Source organism: Natrix helvetica, assembly GCF_964273705.1.
Source record: "Natrix helvetica genome assembly, chromosome: 2".
Lineage (NCBI taxonomy): Eukaryota > Metazoa > Chordata > Lepidosauria > Squamata > Natricidae > Natrix > Natrix helvetica.
The window spans coordinates 208,031,412-208,052,883 of NC_138552.1; the positions used below are offsets into that span (position 1 = coordinate 208,031,412).

The 21,472-nt window shown below is 40.3% G+C and overlaps 1 protein-coding gene across 4 annotated transcripts in view; it reads right to left on the minus strand.

Moving 5' to 3' along the window:
- RGS17 (regulator of G protein signaling 17) overlaps window positions 1-21,472 on the minus strand; it is an 86,008-nt gene that overhangs the window by 6,713 nt on the left and 57,823 nt on the right. For 3 of the 4 annotated variants that reach the window (XM_081941389.1, XM_081941387.1, XM_081941388.1), the window contains exon 3: window positions 7,303-7,392. In XM_081941389.1, coding sequence (XP_081797515.1) covers window positions 7,303-7,392 — 90 coding nt within the window. The remainder of the gene's footprint in view (window positions 1-7,302; window positions 7,393-21,472) is intronic. The other variant, XM_081941390.1, reaches the window with a different exon arrangement.

Sequence of the window (21,472 nt, forward strand, 5' to 3'; positions counted from 1 at the left end):
GCTTCTTTTTTATATTGACCCCAGCATTCCCATGGTTCTCTTTATTTAGCTCTACTGGCTTGAATGATACTCAATTAGCATGTATTTCTTTTGAGGTGAATTTTTTTTAATGTTTCTAGAATACAGAAGACGAAACGGGCAGAGAGACACCACTTCATCCTCAAATTAAGCATCTTGGGTTATGCTTGGAATACTAACTTAAAACATTATTTTGCACAGGCACCTGAAACCCTATTCAGATTAGCTTTAACGCCCATAATGGAAACAGTGAGGAAAAAACCAATGTGTGCTTCAAGACGATTCAAAAAGTCGTCTTGTCTATAAACCATATCTATGCAACTTACGGCTTAGTTCGTATTGTGTGGTTTACAGACTCACTGATCCTTTCCAGCTACCATTTGTCCTGAGAGAGATCTACTACTGCGACCAAGAAAGTCCTGGATTAATTCCCAATTGAATTCATGATGGAATGATGAGAAATTCCTTAATGCTAAATGCTTCAGTCATTGTTTTTGTAACAAATATCTTTTAATGTGTCCCTCTGCTTTGATCTGTTTATCTTGGCTTTTAATGAAAAATAAAACATCTTCCTTTTATTTAGGAAGAAAATATATCTTTTATAATTAAAAGAAGTAGAAAGATTGATGATGGGCAATATATTTACTCTATGTTTGATAATATTCATCATATATTTTTATATACTTATGGATGTTCATAATTTTTAAATCAATTTTATAATCTAAATATGGATTGCAAATCTTTAAATAATGTATGGTTTCTTTGGCACATTGATCTTTGTTTATTCTGTTTATTGGCACCGACTGGCCAATTATTGCTATCATTGGTTAGCAGTGGAATTATCAGAATTAAAAAATATCACAGATCAATTAATAGGGACAGGTGAACTTAAAAGATATATAAAACAAGCATTATTTATTCTATTGGGAGCAAATTTGTATGCTTTGTTCCTATCACACTTTATAATGGCATACTGACATCAAAGCACACTATTATTATTCCCTGATGAGTTTCTGAATTTAGATGCTTTTATGCATCAGACTTTGGTGTTGTATAGTTTACTGGCTTTATGGTTCCCAGATCAAAAATCTGTTCAAAAAAATCTTTTCAAAAGTATGCAAATAGATGCAAACAGCTGCAGATATACCTTTAATAAATAGTTTAAATTGGAGGGCATTTATATTTTTAAAGTCTTTTTTTGCGGAATTGAAGTGTCAAAGGACAAGCGGGACATTTTGTGTGTTTTTAAATAAACATTTCAGAAATCAATATTTATATATATTAGGAAAACTGTGGGGAAAATCTCTATATAAGAAAATGCAAATCTTTTTTTTTACTTTTAAAACATTCTAAGAAAAAAAAACTTGAAGGTCAAAATACTGTATTTTTCAGAGTAGAAGACGCACCGGAGTATGACGCACCCAGGTTTTTAAGAGGCATTTTTTTTAAAAAAAAATAGGTAGGTAGATAGAGGGATAGAGAGGGAGAGAATGAGAGAGAAATACAGTAGGTAGGTAGAGAGAGAGAGAGAGTAATTAGGTAGGTAGGTAGGTAGGTAGGTAGGTAGGTAGGTACATAGATAAAGGGATAGATAGATAGAGAAATAGAGAGAGAGAGAAATACAGTAGGTAGGTAGGTAGGGAGAGAGAGTGCAGATAGATAGGTAGAGGGATAGAGAGAGAAAAATAGAGAGAGATAGAGAGAAATACAGTAGATAGGTAGGGAGAGGGAGAGAGAGAGTAGGTAGGTTAGTAGGTAGAGGGATAGAGAGAGAAAAATAGAGAGAGATAGAGAGAAATACAGTAGAAAGGTAGGGGGAGAGAGAGAGTAGGTAGGTAGGTATATAAGTAGATGGAGAGAGAGAGAGAGAGAGAGATACAGTAGGTAGGGAGGGAGGGAGAGAGAGTGTAGATAGGTAGGTAGGTAGGTAGGTAGGTAGGTAGAGGGAGGGAGGGAGGGAGGGAGGAGAGAGAGAGAGAGAGAGAGAGAGAGAGAGAGAGAGAGAGAGAGAGAGAAATACAGAAGGTAGGTAGGAAGTGTGAGAGAGTAGTAGGTAGGGAGATGTTTCCAGGTGTATTTATCCATGTGCTGGAGAAGGAGATCACTGACCTGTAGCACCTAAAACTTTGTTTCTGCTGACAGCACTTGACCAATGTAATTCTCATCAATCACTCTAAGTAAACAGCTTTCCGAAAGGGGGAAAAAGGGGGTTTGCACTCTGCAAACCTCCCCAAAAGGGCCCGTTTTTCACAAAAACGGGCCCATTTCCTTTTAAAAAAAAGGCATGAATAGCCTTGGGAGGGCTTGCAGAGTGCTCTTGAGAGAGTGGGGGGCAAAAATGAGCAAAAAAACAGCCTATTTTTTTGCAAAAATGGGCAGTTTTTGTCAAAACAAATTGCATGCATAGCCTTATGGAGGCTTATAGAGTGCTGCTGGTGGCTGGGGGGGGGGGCAAAAAACCTCCCATTGTTTGCTCATTTCTGTTCTCCCCAGCCCCCAGGAGCTGTCCGAAAGCCTCCATAAGGCTATGCACAGCCATTTTGGTGAAGGGGCAGGGCTTCAGGAGGCAAAAGATTTGCTGTATTCGATGTATAAGACGCACCCAGATTTTCAGCCTCTTTTTAGAAGAAAAAAAGGTGTGTCCTATACTCCGAAAAATACAGTAACTCTCCTGATAAACTGGCAATAAAGAAGACAGAATTGTTGTTCAGTTGCTAAGTTGTGTCTGACTCTTTGAGACACCATGGACCATAGCATGCCAGACCAGCTCCCCGTGTCCTCCACTGTCTCCCAAAATTTGCCTAAATTCATGTTGTGTTGATGATATTATCTAACTGTCTCTGACATCCCCTTCTCCTTTAGTTAGTAATTTATGCTGTAATATGCAGTCTATAAAAAATGTCTCACAGTAGTAGGTGGCAATAATTGCCTAACTTTTGCTTGGATTTAGAAACTAAACAAGGTTGACTCTGGTTCATACTTGGATGAGCGCTTCCAATGGAATTCCAAGCATATAACGTAAACTAAGAAGTTAGAATAACCTGAAAGGAGGCATGGGAGAATCAGTTTCTTATTGCTGTCAGGAAAATAGCAAGGATGTATCAAGCTTGATTTGGGGCTTTACACACACATGTTTGCACGCACACACTTACATCAGGACTTCTGTTATATGTATGAATGCATTTGAAAATGTATATTACAGAGGTGGGTTGCTCCTGATGCGGCTGAACATGTAGTGGAAATCAGGCAGGGGTGGCAGAACCGGCAGCGACCTAGGCCTGCCATGCCCCCAGTTCCCTTGCCGCCACTGGGCCGCTGCCATTTTGGTTTTTAGTCACTGCACATGGGCAGTTCACTGTAAATTGTTCTGTGCATGCACGAAGAACAATTTACATTGAACAGTGCACATGCATGCAGTGCGCATTGCGTGTGGGTTGTGAACCAGTAATAAAACTGGCAGTAACCCACCCCTGATATATTACCATCTATTTGTGTGGAGAAATACATTATCCCAATACTATAAATGATCAAAAAATGAATCCCTGGCAGTAGATAACAGGGAACTGCTTTGAAATTAGGCACAGTATTACCGAAACCTACTTTGATCACAAGGTGGCACTGTGATAGAGTGCAAAGCGAGAGAAAACTAGGAATGAAAATTGTAAACACAGAACAATTTCACTTTAAGAAAAGTGGCTTTAAAAAAAGCACCTACGATTGAAAAATGCATCACCGGGATATTAATATTGTTAAATATTTCAGAATTATGCCCATAAACACAAATTAGGAGTGAATGCACCAAAATGAGAATTGTTATAATTTAATGGAGGAAATGATGAGCAATTCTCTATCTGAGGAGAAAATATTGACACTTTTTTTTGCTACAAGAGTGATATAAATGCTTCCTGCCTTCCCAAAATCTCACCTGAAAAAATCATAAGTTCCATTAAATAAAATCTCTGGACACTTCCTCCATTCTTATTGGCTATTTTAAAGTAAGCTATATACAAACGATCATATATAGTTGTATATATGTAAAGTATATATATATATATATTTCTTGGATTTCTAAACCGCCCCCTCTCCCAAAAAGGGACTCGGGGCGGTGTACAGTCAAATGCAGATAAAAATACAATAATATAAAACAATTAAATACATTTGGATGGAGGAGATAAGGCTGTACAAGAAATAAATATACTACAAAAACCCTAAAAACATCCCCAATTAAAATACCCAAACCCAATTAAGATATATCCCCGGGAGGTAAAACTAAGAGAGTGCCAGGCCAGCTGATTGAAATAGGTGAGTCTTTAATTTTTGACGGAAGGAACGGAGGTCGGTGGTAGTTCGAATATCAGGGGGGAGGTCATTCCAGAGGGTTGGGCCCATCACAGAGAAGGACCTACTCCTAGGTGTCGCCCGCTGGCATTGCCTAGCGGACGGCACCAGAAGGAGTCCCTCCCTGTGTGAGCGGATAGGTCGCAGGGACGTGTGTGGTAGGATGCGATCCTGCAGATAACTAGGTCCTATGCCATGGAGCGCTTTAAAGATGGTAATCAATACCTTGAAACGCACCCGAAAGGCCACAGGTAGCCAGTGCAGCTCGCGCAGGAGAGGTGTTACGTGGGAGTAACGTGTACTCCCCATGATAACCCGCGCGGCTGCGTTCTGAACTAACTGCAGTCTCCGGATGCGTCCCAAGGGAAGCCCCATGTAGAGGGCATTGCAGTAGTCCAGGCGAGACGTCACCAGCGCATGAGTGACCGTGCGCAGGGCACTCCGGTCCAGTAGGGGGCGCAATTGGCGCACCAGGCGAACCTGGTGGAACGCCCCCCTTGCCACGGCTGCCACATGGTCCTCCATTGACAGCCGGGCCTCAAGGAGGACGCCCAAATTGTGCGCCCGCTCCACAGGGGACAGTTGTTCGCTCCCTATGGCCAGCGATGGTGTCAGCTGGCTGAACCGAGGTGCCGGTACCCACAGCCACTCGGTCTTGGAGGGGTTGAGTTTGAGTCTGTTGTCCCCCATCCAGACTCCGACGGACTCCAAACACCGGGACATCACTTCGACAGCCTTGTTGGGGTGGTTTGGAGTTGAAATATACAGCTGAGTATCATCAGCATAGAGGTGGTACTCAACCCCAAAACCACGGATGATCTCACCCAGCGGCTTCACATATGCGTTGAACAGGAGAGGCGAGAGGACCGACCCCTGTGGCACTCCACAAGTGAGTGGCCTCAGGGACGACCTCTGCCCCCCTGTCAACACACATTGCTTCCGGTCGGAGAGGTAGGAGCCGAACCACCGCAAAACGGTGCCTCCGACTCCCATCCCCTCCAACCGGCGCAATAGGATACCATGGTCGATGGTATCAAAAGCCGCCGAGAGGTCTAATAGGACCAGGATAGAGGAACAACCCCTATCTCTGGCCCTCCAGAGATCATCAACCAATGCGACCAAGGCTGTCTCTGTGCTGTGCCCGGGTCGGAAGCCGGACTGGCGTGGGTCTAGATAGTCGGATTCGTCCAGGTGTCGTGGGAACTGCTGCGCCACCACATTCTCAACAACCTTCGCCAAAAAGGGGAGGTTGGAGACTGGACAGTAATTAGCTAGCTCCATTGGGTCGAGCGAAGGTCTCTTGAGCAAGGGTCTCACCACCGCCTCTTTCAAGGCGGTTGGTAAGTATCCCTCACCCAATGAGGCATTCACCAGGCCCAGAAGCCAGCCTCGTGTCACCTCCCAGGCTGCCAGTACCAGCCAGGAGGGGCACGGGTCCATTGAACATGTGGTGGGCCGCAGCCGTCCACGCAACCTGTCCAAATCCTCGGGGGCAACAGAGTCAAACTCCTCCCAGAATGGTCTCTCAAGACTCGCTGTTGACGGCTCGTCTGGTCCACTGACGGAGGTCCATCCGCTCCAGATCTGATCAATTTTGTCCTGGAGATATTCCCCAAACTCCTCTGCTCTTCCCTGTAAGGGTGTCTCCCGCGATAAAAGGGAGCGGGTCACCCGAAACAGGGCGGCAGGGCGGTTATCCGCGGACGCAATAAGGGCGGCACAATATCTACGCTTGGCCGCTCTTATTGCCACAAGGTAAGTCCGCAAATAGGCTCTTACCTGTGTTCGGTCAGATTCGGAGCGTGAGGACCTCCACCTGCTCTCTAGACGTCTCCTGTGGCGCTTCATCACCCTTAGCTCCTCAGTGAACCAAGGAGCCCGGGTGGGTCGATGCCGCAGGAGAGGTCGCAAAGGCGCAACCCGGTCCAAGGCTCCAGTCGTCGCCCTATTCCAGGCAGTCACTAGGTCCTCGGAGCGGGAGCGGGACAGGGCTACAGGTATTGGCCCAAGCTCCGTCTGGAATCTGTCCGATTCCATCAGGTGCCTGGGGCGGTACCAGCTTGTAGAGTCTGGTTCCGCCTCCTCGCGGTGGGGGATAGCGCCAGGGAAGTCCAGCCGGAGGGATGAGTGATCTGACCATATATGTTCTCTTCTATGCCTTAATTGCTTTTTCATTGTTATGGGGAAAAAAAGCTTATTTTGGTTTGGGGCATTTCAGTTACATAAGGCAATTTTATATGACTTTTTCTTACGTATGTACATGCATAGTAAAATCTCTGTGGACTTAAGATCAGGTAAGGCATACAGCCACTCCTCATTTAGCAACTACTTTAGGTAGTGACTACTTGCAAATAGATGGTAATAAACAGTAATTAAAAAAACATTTCCTAACCAGTGTGTCCATTAATGACAACAAGAGTCTTCAGTGTAAAACTGATTAAGGCCTGATCAGTTTCAGGCAGCAGTGGAAGGCAGGAATGTTCTAATCAACTAATTAAGGTCACAGAGCTCAGCTTGTTAACTTCCCATTAGCATTTTTTAAGAAAACACTTTGCCATGGAGAAAAGTAGCTCAGGAAGTGAGACTGCAGTTGATGTAAGCCAGCTTTCCCACTTTTGAGGGGACAGAAAAGGTGAATAAACAGGTTAGCCACAGGACATAATCCCAGGTTGCTTGTGTCTCCTTAAGATAAAGTTGAGAGAACTTTATCTGAATGAGACAATAGCAATTTGGGATCTCCCTAGCATCTCTCTCTTTCTCCCCCCCCATTTCCTTCCTCTTCCTCCCTTCATTCTCCCTCTCCCCACCTCTCTATCTGTGTGTGTATGTGTGTGTCATGTGTTCACTTATGACCATTTTATTTAAAAACTGAATTGGAATATAGTCGCTAAACAAGTAGGAATGAATATCAGCCCTTTCCCCAGACAATATAAATGAAAAACTTACCACTCTTCAATGACCTGGATGCTCTCCAGCTTGCTAGTGTGTGTCGGTCTTCCTGTGCTGTCCCCTCTATCTTCATTCCTAACAGTGAGGCTGCAATGTAGTACAACACTTTATTTTGTCTAGAGAAAATTAATGTAAAGTAATGAATGTAAAACATATAAGACAAGCCCCAGCTTTAAGAGAAATGGCAGAATTTGAACAGAAAACCAATGGTTGACTTCCCCATAAGAGGTTTTGTAAGGCTCCCATTTAGAGTATTTCCTCAACTGTCATAGGATCAAGAGAAGGAGAATATGCCTTTTAAAAATAAAAATAAGTACAATTTCCCTAACATTTCATTCAATAGGGTAATTAAATCTCTCCAATACATCTTTCTATCTGCATTAAATAAAATCACATGCATAGAAACATACTGAGAAAGAAAAAGTATAGGTGTTTTATTATGCTCTAATTCAAGACTGAGTAGAAGAATTAAAAACCATTACATAAATTCTAACTGAGGGATTTATTTTATTTTTTTGCATATTTTAACAGCTCCAATTTAGCAGTGCTATTAATCAGTTCATACCTCCTCTGTTGCAGTGGCACTGGTCTTTAATTTCCAAAATTTGAAATCATAACATTTTCCTTCCTTTTCTTATGAAAGGGGTTTGGATTTTTTTAAAAAAACCAAAAAATTCAGAGCTGATCCCAGCCTCTGTTTAATTCCAATCTTTTAAGCACAATACATTGCCTAATTTATATTTTTATAAGGCAGGCATATATAACATAAGAAGGTGGCAAACAATTTAAGACACCAGTCACTGTCCCTGTGCTGTGCCATTAGTTAACTTATACCAGAGGTGTCAAATTCGACACATACTAGGCTCCGTTTTCACTAGCAAAGGCACCATGGGCCAATCATTTATGGTTTCCAAAGGCCAAATCTAAGCAGCCTATGTGCCAGATCCGGCCTGTGGGCCTTGAGTTTTCACCCGTTTTATATGTTCTGGAAACCCCATAATCTACAGTAGAGGGGAGAGACGAGGATCCTGGAGGCAGGGTGGGAAACAGCTGCCTCAAGCTGTAATGTTAATCCTGAAAAACTATCTTCATTGTTTTAATTAATGCTACAGTAGAACTGGAAGTTAAGTGTTTCTGTGTTGAAAATTTGCTGAAGAAATTCCCTACTGATACAAATGCCACGTGTGGCATCCCCATAATAGGCCAAGACCAGAGCAGAAAACTCATGTTGCAGAAGGATAAAGTGAAGAACAAACCAAATGAGATCACAGAATAGTCAGCCACACATAACACATGTGTTGAGGTTCAGCTGTTAAGACTTGAGGACAAAAAACCAGTCCCAGTCTAAACTTATCTCCTCTGTGTGTCAAATGCAAAAGTTGTGTTCAATGTATATATGCAAGGAGTTAAATTATTCTCCAAAAAAAGTAGAAACAAGGGGGAAAAGTACAATAGCATTTCCTCAGCAGTATGAGGTGCTTGTCAGAGAATGATTGATGACATTGTCCTGAGAATTAATCAAGTTATATATCACTTTAAATGAATAAAACATATGCCTCTAGGTGCCTGCAATCGTTTTTAGGTAGGTAGGTAGGTAGGTAGGTAGGTAGGTAGGTAGGTAGGTAGGTAGGTAGATGATAGATAGATAGATAGATAGATAGATAGATAGATAGATAGATAGATAGATAGATAGATAGATACACTGTATATATTAAGAAGAGGATTCCTTGGCAAAATGTACTCAATATATACCATAAAAATCATGAATAGCATTTTGATTCAGAAACTTTGCCAATACAAATTTGTTTATTTTAATAATAAACTATTTCCCATTATTAGATCTTGATAATATGAATATATTTATATTTTTATTATTAATATTTCTATATTAATTCACTCCAGAGGTGAGTTTCTACAGGTACGGCCTGGATTGGGCGAACCAGTAGTGGCGGCGGCAGGAAGCTCCGCCCACCACCTGGATGCTTCTGCGTATGCACATGCGCGCACGAGCAAACTGGTAGTAAAAAAATGGAAACCCACCCGTTGCTTCACTCTAAGCAAAAATAAGCATGAGAACAACAAAACATAATGTTACCATCCAAAAAGAACAGACCCCAAGCTTAACTTGTCCTCAATGTTCTCTACCAGAGCAAGCTATTTATTTCTCAAAAGCTAAATGAGGAAGTGGTGTGGTAATATCTATGAGGGCATATTATTCCCAAGACAATGTCTCTGTCCAAAAGCCTAATTCTTTATTAGAAATGATTTCTTAAAGAAACAGATTCAACACAGCTCTTGTGAAACATTTTTTATGTTGCAAAGAGTTGAGTTCAACTTAACTCAAAGGAAATGTTGCCCTCCATAAATGGATAAAATCACAGTCAAACAGGATGTATGGATGGCATTTAAATACATTTAGAATAACTGAAAATGAACAACACTTTTTAAGAGTGAGGAAAATCATTGACAAAACTACTAGTTTATGTGGACAATCCTGAAGAGGCAGAAAATGACTATTTTTAGGGTCTTTGGCTATTTCTTTATTTAGCTGCTCCTATATTATTTGCACTTTGAGTAAAGGGTATATGGAGGATTTGTTACTCCTTAGAACAGCGGTTCTCAACCTGTGGGTCGCGACCCCTTTGGGGGTCAAACGACCCTTTCACAGGGGTCACCTAAGACCATCAGAAAACACATATTTTCAAAAAAAATACGGAAAACATAAAATAATTTTATGGTTGGGGGTCACCACATGAGGAACTGTATTAAAGGGTCGTGACATTAGGAAGGTTGAGACCCACTGCCTTAGAATATCATGGCCTGATACTGAATTATTTTCTAATGAGGAGGTTATGCATTGGAGACATTTGTAACCATGGTCTAGTGCACACAGTAAACTGTAATTTCAAGATTCTTAATTTTTCTTTAACCGATGCTATGCTGTGATTGAGCTGTGTGCACTAGAATCTACTTTTCCAAAGTATGAATTTTCTGAACATGTTCCATTCTTCCAGGCACCATAATGTTGGTATACCATAATGTCATGGCTTTTGGACAATAATTGAGATTTTGCAGTAATTCAGCAATAAAAGTAAGACTGTGAGCTCAGCCACTGGTCCTCTAGATCCATGCCCCTCCTGGCTTGATAAAGCGGCATGGGGGGGGGGTGTCACCTGAGTGGGCCCTAGTGTGACCAATTATTTGAATGTGGAAATTTTTAAGCAGATAGATGTTGAAATGTATGTAAAGAAACTGCTTCCTGCATTAAGTTTGTACTTTGTAACTATTGGCATTCCTTCAGAAAATAGCCTTCTGGGGGATTAAGATATTGAGCAGTAATGCACAGGTACACCAAATGTTAACACTCTGTGAATGTGTGTGTGTATTTCCATGCTTTTTCTTGTCAGAAGGTAATATCTTAGGTAAATACTTTTGTTTATTTTATTACTACATGGCTCTTTCCCCCATGAAGAACGGGGAACGTCCCAGAACAGTATACAAAAGCAAAAACTGTAAAACAATTCAATAAAATAATCTACAGTAAAAAAAAGTACGCTGTTTAAATATTTAAAACAAAATTCAATTAAAAGGTAGATGGGTCCAGGAGCAGTTGTTATCCTGCCTAGCTGAACAGGATCTTAAGCTGTTCTTTGACAACCGGACAGGATAGCTGAACTTCTCCCAAGAAACTGGCAAATAGACATATTTCCAGAGTGCAGTAGAAAAGTCATGGTCTACTTAAAGAAACAAGAAGTGTGATCAATTTTGCCTTGCCAGTCTCCCAAGTCTTATTTCCAACCACTGAGTCTTAAAGACGATGCCTAGATTGCTTTCTTTTCATTACCCAAACTAGATAACATCATCAGTGCTGGAAGAGAGTGGGGTCTACTCTCATTTTATATTTTAGTAGCTTGCCTTATCAGTTTAGGAGAAACGGTCTTGGGGATTTTTTCATTGATCTGTTTACTGTTAGCTTATTCAATAGTTCCTTGATTGGGATATTATTTACTTCTTGTTTATTGGTCTGATGTTAACTTTGGCATTTATCTCTGCTCATCTGGGTGTTGATTACTAGTGGGGGGAGGGTGTTTTGAATGTCCACCATTGTTTTTGGCTTATTGATTGTCTTTTTTGAATGGTATGTAGATAAAGTTTATGTCTATGTGCCCATTGATGGCCAATTTGTCAGAGTACCAGGCAGTGGTGTAATTCAAAAGTTTTTACTACTGGTTCTGTGGTGATAGTTCCCTTGGTGGGCATGGCAGGGGAAGGATACTGCAAAATCCCCATTCCCTACCTATTCCTGGAGGAAGAATAATGCAAAATCTTCATCCCCACCCCATTCTGGGGCCAGCCAGAGGTGGTATTTGCTGGTTCTATGAACTACTCAAAATTTCTGCTACCGGTTCTCCAGAACCTTTCAGAAACTGCTGAATTTCACCCCTGGTACCAGGCTTCTGTACCAATTTTTGAACTTCGCTTAGTCTAGGATCGTCACTGTTCCCCAGATGAAACTATGTCAAAGTCTGTCAATGTGTTGTGAAATTAAACAGTTTGCCTTAATTGTTTAATTTTTATCAGCCCTGAAAGCTTGGAGCAGGATGGGTTCTCACATAGCTTGAAGGGAAAGGAATGGAACTGCTGTGAAACCTGGCAGGTTGTTGTATTGAGGATGGGCTGCTTGACCAGGAGGAAAGTACTTTACCAGTAAGAGAGGGAACGAGGAGTCCCATTGTCCTTCATTGTCACCTATCCATCACCTGATTCAAGTGCTTATTGTAGGGATGTAAGTACAGGTTGAAATAAATGTTTCTTTGGAGCTGGTTGCAATTGTCTCCTACTGACAGATGGGCCCTTTTACCTAATTTCTTTCCAATATTCATTCAACTGAATGAATGAAACAAATGCAACCGTGAGGGAAGAAAAGAAAGAAAAGAAAAAGACCCTGATCCGTCCACCAGACAGTGTTGAGGGGCGGCGCCTAGGAGTAGAGCCTTCTCTGTGGCGGGCCCAGCCCTGTGGAATGACCTCCCTCCGGATATTAGGAATACCTCTGACCTCCGCTCCTTTCGTGTAAAGCTCAAGACCCACCTTTTTCAAGTTGCTGGTCTGGCTCAACTTTGATCCAACTATATCGCTCCTGACGGGTTTTTTATTTGGGGTATTTTAATTGCATTCAATTTATTTAGGGGTTTTTAAACATTGTGTTTTTACTTGTTTTTATCTATCACTTCACCTCCTCCTTGTATATGTCGTGTATATGTCTTGGTATATGTTTTGTTATATGTATGTCGATATATTTATTTCCTATGTTTTGTTGTACGCCGCCCCGAGTCCTTCGGGAGGGTGCGGCTAAGAAATAAATATTTATTATTATTATTATTATGATGATGATGATGATGATGATGATGATGATGATGATCCACTGAGGTGCTTAAATGAAAATAAAGATAAATTATGTGAGACTCTATGAAAGTTTCTTTAAGCAGACTGGTTGAATCTGTGCGGTGAAGGAGTTATTTATATTCTACCAGATTTCTAAGAAGGGCAAAAGCTGACAGCAATGCTTCTTTTTAGCTGAGAGATTTCATAAGTTTCTTGGTTTACAAGAAAAGAGGCAGTCTTGAAAGACTTGCCTAATTCTACTGTTTCCAAAAATAGTACTTTAGTTTCAAAATTCAAGACTGTTATTTCTGCTGTAACTAACATGTTAAGTTGATTTGGAATGATATGTGGTTAGACAATAAACCTTGTGCAAGTAGGAAATTGGGCTGTGAGATAATAAATTAGTCAAAAGCTTCATATTTCACCTTATACTGCAAGGGGTGGTAATTTTTCTTTATCTAGTCACTAAGCACTAAATTCTGCTCAGCCATTCAATAAAACCAGATGTGTGTCCCTATGGATTGGATTGGATAGGATTTATTAGATTTATATGCCGCCCTTCTCCCAAGGACTCAGGGCGGCGTACAGCATTAAAAAACAATAGTATGAAACTCAATACTTTTATTGTATTAAGTAGTGATTTCAAGCTTTCCTGCTCCCAAATATTTAGTGCCCTATTTCCATGTGTTTAAAAATATTGAACTGTTATTTATACTGCTTTATCAGCAATTTTTAGAAACAGTGTCATAAGTAAAACTCCAAACCAGTGAATAAATAATAACCAGATAATCTGGTCTGATTTAACTCTAAATGTTTAAAAGCAGATGGTAATCAGAGACAGAATGCCATGGTCAGATTTAGGAATTAAATGTGCTACGTTATTATAGACAGTCTCCAATTTACAGCCACGATTAAGCCCAAAATGTTCATTGCTAGCAAGATGGTGGTTAAGAGAGTTGTGCCCATTTTATGACGTTTCTTACCATAGTTGTTAAGTGAATTACTGCAGTTATTACCATATTTTTCGGAGTATAAGAAGCACCTTTTTTCCCTCAAAAGAGAGGCTGAAAATCTGGGTGCGTCTTTTACACTGAATACAGCATTTTTTGCCTCCCGAAATCCCGCCCCGTTCACCAAAATGGCTGTGTAGAGGCTTCCAGAGTGCTCCTGGAGGCTGCGGAAGGCAGAAATGAGCGAAAAAATTGGCGTTTTTTGCTCAATTTTGCCCCCACCGGAGTACTGTATAAGCCTCCTAAAGGCTATGTGTGCCCTTTTTTGGAGAACAAACAGACCCATTTTCAAGAAAAACAGGCCATTTTTTGCTTGTTTTGGGGGGGACGCCCCCCCAGGAATACTCTACAAGCCTCCTAAAGGCTATTCATGCCCTTTAAAAAAAAAAACAGGCCGTTTTGGGAGGTCTGCAGAATGCAAAAACCTTTTTTTTAATTTGCCTCTTCAAAATCTTGGTGCGTCTTATATTCTGAAAAATGCAGTGAATTAGTAACACAGTTGTTAAGTGAATCTGGCTTCCCCATTGACTTTGCTGATCAGAAGGTTGCAAAAGGTTGATCGTATGATCCAGGGACATTGCAGCCATCATAAATACACGCCACTTATCAAGCATTTCAATTTGTATGAAAATTGAAATTGAAAATTGTAAGTGTGAAAAATGTTTATAAGTCACTTTTTTCAGTACTGTTGTAACTTCAAACAGTCACTAAACAAATGGTTGTAAGTTGAGCACCGGCTGTCTTTCTGAAACTACAAACCAGAATCTAAAGCTTTGCTATTAGCATCTAACCTCCTAAGAATTAGGGCTGGATTATGCTATTCACACATGCTTTGTGAGTATATCCCTGTTTCTCGTTTTAAAGATGTTTACATTCGATTTTTAATATTGGGAGTATTATATTATTATATCTTAATTAGTTTTAAAATACTAAATCTAAAAACTTACTTTTTTTAAAAAAAATTAAAAACTAAACTTAGAGGTAAAGAGAATTTTCTAACAGTGAGAGCAATTAATCAATGGACTAGCTTGATTCCTGGGTTGTGGGTGCCCTGTCACTGGAGGTTTTCAAAAATAGACTGGACAACCATTCGACCAGGATGGCATAAGGCTCCTGCCTTGATGGGTGGATCGGGCTAGAAGACCTATGAAATGCCTTCCAGCCCTATGATTCTAGACAATGCTTCAAAATGTTCTGGGCATTGGAAACAATATAAATGAATTAGGAATGCAATAAATAAATGATCTGCAAAAATGATCTCATAATACTATCCAAAAAAAGATATAACATTTAATTAATCAAGTGTTGAAACTTTCCATATTCCTGCAGAATGTAAGCAATTACACATAGAATTCCCACCCAACCACCCATCACGGTGATAATCAAGAATCGTGGTTCTTCAGAAAAATTGACACCTAATGGATTTTTGGACTGGGCTTCCAAATCAACACAGATCACAGTGCTTAGAAAGCACAAATACGGCTGTCTGCTTGGGGATTCCTAACAAAATGGTTTTTGAATAGCTCCGGGTTGTCAAACTTGCATCCTGCAGGCCGGATGCATCACACGCTGGCCATGCCCATCCCCGGTTTAGCAAAGGGGAAAAAGTTGTGATACATCATGTGTAGACATAGTGACAACGCAAGTTGACACCACTGGAATAGCTGGTCTTAAAAGAATGCCTAAGAGATATCCATCAAATTTAAATCACAGCATGCAATTTCTTCAGTCTTATTGTGAAAGGTGGTCATGAAAGACAAAAAAATTAAAACTGATCATTCATATCAGACAAAAGAATTAAAATTTTGATCACTATCGCCAAGTCTGATTTCTCTATTTTAAAAATGCCTTACAGAAAATAGTTCCTCAATCAGGACTTATTGTATATTTGCAGAGTAAATATTTGACAGGTGGAGTGACTTATAGGCCATCAACCTTGGGCACCGCACCCAAGTTGCGAAGAGTTTCTCAGTAGAAAGATCAAATTTGGCTCGGAATGTAATCATTCTGATTCATGCCTAAGAAAACATCACCAGTATGTTTGATGGGTTTAATTTATTAGGAATTCATAAATGAATATTTTGGCCACATTAAGTTGATTGATTCTAGGAATGCCCCACAAATGAAAATAATTGAAAAGTAGTAATTGCTTCTGGAAACATATCCTATCTTTAAAGAAGCTGCAGATAGCAATGTACCGAAAGAATTGTTAAGGAGCTCTGTTTGGCTTTTGATTTTTTATAGGCAAAGAACATGTTAACTACCATATCTTATAGCTTCTTGACCTGTTTTCTAAAAAGTGAAGCCAAAAGTGTGATTCTCCTATTACTAGAAAAATGTCCTTGGAAATGATTGTTCAGTGAACACCTGACAATAGATTCATAAGCATTGCTCCTTCAATTCTTCTAAAATCTTGCTTCACACAAAGTAGGTTTGTGCTCAGTAGTGTGTGTGTGTGAGAGAGGGAGGGAGGGAGGGAGGGGATGTATAATGTGTTTACACCTCAGGCGTCTTTGCAGAATAGTAAATACATATGCTGCAAATCCTGATCCACGTCCTCATTTTGCAACTGGTAACACTTAACAACTTTGCTGAATGAAATCCAAGGATACTATATCAAGGTACTAAGCAGTCAGTTCACCATGTTCAGTCATAAATGTCAGCCAACATCACAGCAGCATTTTCTCATCTTCTCTATCAAATTGCCAGTCAGGCTGCTGCTTTATGATTTTCCCAACTGAGTGCTCTTGCCAGAGGAAGAGGCCTAAATCACTGGATGCCTTGAGACAGACCGGATTAAAAGAAGCTGTGAGAAAGCATGGGAGGGTTCCAAATAGAAAACTGAGGAAGTAAGTGACATCACATGCATCATGACGTAATAAAATCCTGGAGCCTGAAAATTAATATAGATAGTGAAATTTCAATACAAGAAAATAGCGAGGAAGCCTCAATTTCCTTCCTTCTTTCCTTCCCTCCCTGTTTTCTTTTTTTTAAAAAAAATATCCTGAAACTTTAAAAAATTGGGTATAATTATCAAACATGTCCCAAAATTGCTGTAAAAAATAATGACAAAAGCACGGCTCATGTACCTATTCACAGTTAAATCCATACAAGGGAAATAGTCCTTTTAATAAAATACTTATATTTGTATAACGAGGCCAGGAAGAAGTGCTTTCAGATTACCAAAGCAGTGTGAGGGAAAGAAATCATTTTTTTTATTTTTGGGTTTTATGCCAGCTGCTGATTCCAAATTCTTAGTTCACTCCTGGAAGCTGTTGGAATCCCGTGTTCCAACACTGGTATGGTACTGTTATAGGCCCAAAAATATCCATTCCTGAAGCTGGCTAAAAAATAAAAAAAATAAATCTATGTGTCATTTGGAAGGCTAGGGATCGTCAACCAATTTAGACAAACTGCAATTTCACATCATGTAGCTACCGTGTTAACCTCTCTCCTTCTTTCAGTCTTTTCCTTTCAGGATTTTAAATAATACTTCGTTTTGATCATAGCAAAGGTTCACAAACACTATGTATGAAAAATCTATGCAAAACCTTTATGCAAAAACTCCTATTTGCTGTCTGAAAGTGGTTCCTCTCTTCACTAAAAGAAATACAGTCATCTTTCCTGGTAACATTTCTTCTTGGAACAGGCAAAACGGTTATTAGATGTTGGCATGGGTTCAGGAAGGCCAGCGCAATATGAATAGCGAAGGAATAGCTGAGGAAGGAGGCCCAGCCGTAGGCCAAAAATACAAGAAGACATTTTCCACCTTGTGAAAAACATGGACTTTCCCCCCCATTTTATTTCCTCATTGGTAAGCTGCTTGCCATGAGAGAAACAGATCTTCTTACAAAGTAGGAAGCGAAGCTGATTCTTTCTAATCAAGACAATATGAAGATGGCCTGCCCCTTTAGTTGTTTAAGCTAAAGTTAGTTATTGTTGGGGAATAGCTCTGATGCAACTAATGGCTGTGGCTACCTGTAAAATATGGGCTGACCTGTTTTGTTCTGTACTTTTTAGTGTGGTGTCAGGAAGAAAGGGGAAGACAAACACATCCTCACCTGCTCCCTCTTGATTTTAAGCATCGCCCCATCTAAAAATGAGTGCGGTGTTACAAGACAGAATGACAGGTTATGTAATTGTATGTGGGAATGACCAGGAGGAAGCCTAGACAATGGTGTGATAAACAAAGTCTCAGTCCAAAGGAGGAATGTGTTGGAGAAATCGCCTCAGAAGGGACGTTTTGGGGAGAACAAAGACAAGGGAGGGGTGGAGTACTTTCAGACTTGTGAAATTATCACAAGTGAGGTACTCCAGACAAGAAGCTTCAAGCATGAGCTGGTGAAACTACCTTTCCTATAAGGCAGGGGTGTCCAAACTTGGCAACTTTAAGACTGTGGACTTCAATTCCCAGAATTCCCCAGCCAGCTCTGCTGGCTGGGGAATTCTGGGAGTTGAAGTCCACAAGTCTTAAAGTTGCCAAGTTTGGACACCCCTGCTATAAGGTTACAGTAACAATAATCGGATAGGGGGGAAAGTGCACCTCCCCCTCACTTTAGTTTACTCTCCCAAGACCAGGGAGGGTCTGAGACATTTTGTCTGCCCTCATCCCTCTTTCCATCTCAGATTTTGTTTATCATACTTGTTTAGGTTGTAGATCTTCCTCCTGTCTCCCAAGGCCATTCCAGCATACTGTTGCTGATTGGATGGCTTCAACTTTAGGAATGGAGGTTCTTGCTTCCCTTGAGGAAAAAAATACTACTAAAGCTGTCATCTGAACTGAATGGGAAAGGAGCATCTACCTTAGCTATATCTTAAATGAATATTATTATATTTCTATAAGCAATGGAATATAAACTGGATGAGTGCAGGTGCGATTTATTACTTTACAGCTGAAATTAAGAAAATAAAATTTAAAAAATTGAATAAACCCACATCTTTGCATGTACTTCTTTCTTCTTTTCCTTTTCCTGTCAAATGTTTACTACTGTACTGTAAGATAAATGTATAGTTCAGAAATTTGTCTTATTTCTGCCTCATTTTTAGGGATAGACCCCTTCGTATGAAAAGTAAACTCTGATAACTGGTAAGGAAATGAAGATATGACTTCATCATCCAGTTTAGTGACTGTATAATTGAACCATGTCAAACATGCAAATCAGCACAGGAAGAAAAAGAACCAGTTGCATTGTTCATCTTACACATACTGCCTTCCAGAGTCAGGAAACGTTAGACAAGTATAGAAGTGTTCAATCATAACATTCTCTCACTTTCAGCCTCAAATCTCTAAGACAATTGTACCAAGTGAATTGGTAGTTGGGAGTGCGCAGGTAATATGTAGATAACTTTTAGACAATACAAAAGACTTAATACATCCTTAGTTGGGAAAGTCCACAAAAATGCTGAAGAACCTTTATTCAATAATGAACTCTTCTAGCCAGTAGAAGATGAATAAGAAGGATTATTTGTCTTTTTTAAAAAAATGAAATAATCTTTTTGCTTTGTTCTTAGCTTCCATGACTCAGTGTACCTTACTGCAGAAATAGTCTAGTAGTTTCCTAATATCAAAGCAATTTAAAAGATAGACTAAAACAGAGGCGTCCTTAAATGGCAAAACTCTGTCCACCCATATCTAGTATTTCTATTCATGGCATAAAGATACTATCCACTAAAGAAGGTGTGAATTATTTAACAATACAGGTAGAACAGTTCATTCTCATTCTGATTGAAACTGTGGCTGGAGTGAACCCTCCCCCCCTTTTTTTCTATTCTGCCAATCCAACTTTCAATCAAAAATTTACTGCAGAGATACAGCCTTAAGCTGAATCAATAATATTGCTCAAGCAGCATACCTTTGGCTCATTTGTATTGCTCTGCTCCCTAGAAATGTAACTATTAAAGTCTTTCTTCTGATTAGCAATGTATTTTCCAATTCCTTAATAAATATGAACTTGCAAATTCCCACTGCCACCGATTAAAACAGGAGGAAATGCTCCGAAGAAATATCGTCACTTCTCCAAGCTGACATTTTCTAGATGTATTCAAAGTTATTGTGCCAGTTGTAGGGTTTATAGGGTATCCAGATGGAGAAAGGTAATCTGAATTCTGCTCCAAACAAGTTGCTTTCATCTTTTCTTGCTTTCTTGGTAATCAAATCTAAGTGTCTTAACCCATCAGAACTATCTTCCATGAACATCCTTAAATCACCCAGAGCTTTTGGATGCACAGGTAAGCCCTCCCAATAGCAGGACAGATCTGGTGCTGAATTTCACAGCCTGATGAGGATATAAATATCTGGATGCCCATTGGATGGCAACAGAGATGAAAAAACAAAAACTCTGCTTCCATTTGGTTAATACCTGGATTTTTGCAGCCCAGGGAGTCCTATCCAACTTTTTTTTGAAGATATAAGACAAGGGGGGAGAAGAAGCTGCTTCATTTCCTCTACCAGTATGATTTCATTCCCTCCTCATCTCTCTTTTCCTCTCGGCACCCAGATAACTTCATGTCTAATGCAGAACTAGAATTCCCAGTCTCCCACTTTCTAGCTTTATGGCTTTAATTACTCTACCAAATTGGCTCTCCTGAATTCCTTTACCAAGAAAAAGGAATTCCTTTATTTTAATTCTTCCCAATTTAGAAGGACTGGTTACTCAAGCACAGTCTTCAATTGGCATCATCATATTCCTAGCTGAAAGAACATTAAAAATATAGGCACTTCTGGTATATAAAAAGACCAAGAAACCAGCTTTAGATCTAACCATGCTAGGATTCTACACATTCCAACAACAAGGTATTAGGACTGATATCAGTGACAAATCTTTATTTGTGCAAAACAATCTCTACACAATCTATGGAAATTCTCAGTCATCCAGGTCATGGTTGTCTCAAAGGTGCTTTTTCAAGAGGCATCTGGACTTTCCATTTTTCTTTGAAGACGTTTTGCTTTTCATCCAAGAAGCTTCTTCAGCTCTGACTGGATGGTGGGGAATGTAAGGATTTATACTCTTTGCAGACAGCTGGTCATTTGCATTATTTTAAAGAGTCCTTGAGGCCACCTGGAGGTCTATCTGTGTCATCCCCACCATCCAGTCAGAGCTGAAGAAGCTTCTTGGACGAGAAGCGAAATGTCTTCAAGGAAAAACCAGAAAGTTTCCTCTTTCAAGTTTTTCAAATTGTCTCTTGAAAAAGCATATTTGGGACAATCTCTACACAGGTGTCCATGGGGTGGGGCCCAAAAGCAACCGTGGTGACTAGGAGGGTGTGATCGAGCCTTCATCTGATTTTTAATTCATGTTAAAAAAAATTTTTTTTTTTACAAAACTCTGCAGGCATCTTTGTCTTTCTAGTACATCAAGAGCATTGTATGTGCTACAGAAACTCTGCATTCTTTCTCCTAGGTCTGTAGCAGATGTGGTATTTAGCAGTTTCTGACCAGTTCTGGAGAACTAGTAGCGAAAATTTTGAGTAGTTTGGAGAACCGGTAAATATCACCTCTGACTGGCCCTGCCCCCATCTATTCTCTGCCTCCCGAATCCCAGCTGATCGGGAGAATCAGGATCGGGGGGGGGGGGGGGAGAGAGAGAGAGAAGGATTTTGCAGTAACCTTTCCCTGGAGTAGGGAGGGAATGGAAATGTTACAGTATCCTTCCCCTGCGACACCCACCAAGCCACGCCCACAGAACTGGTAGTAAAAAAAAATTGAATCCCACCACTGGTCTGTAGGCACCTGCACCAATCAGAAATGACCTGAACAGCTGCCTTATTGCTGG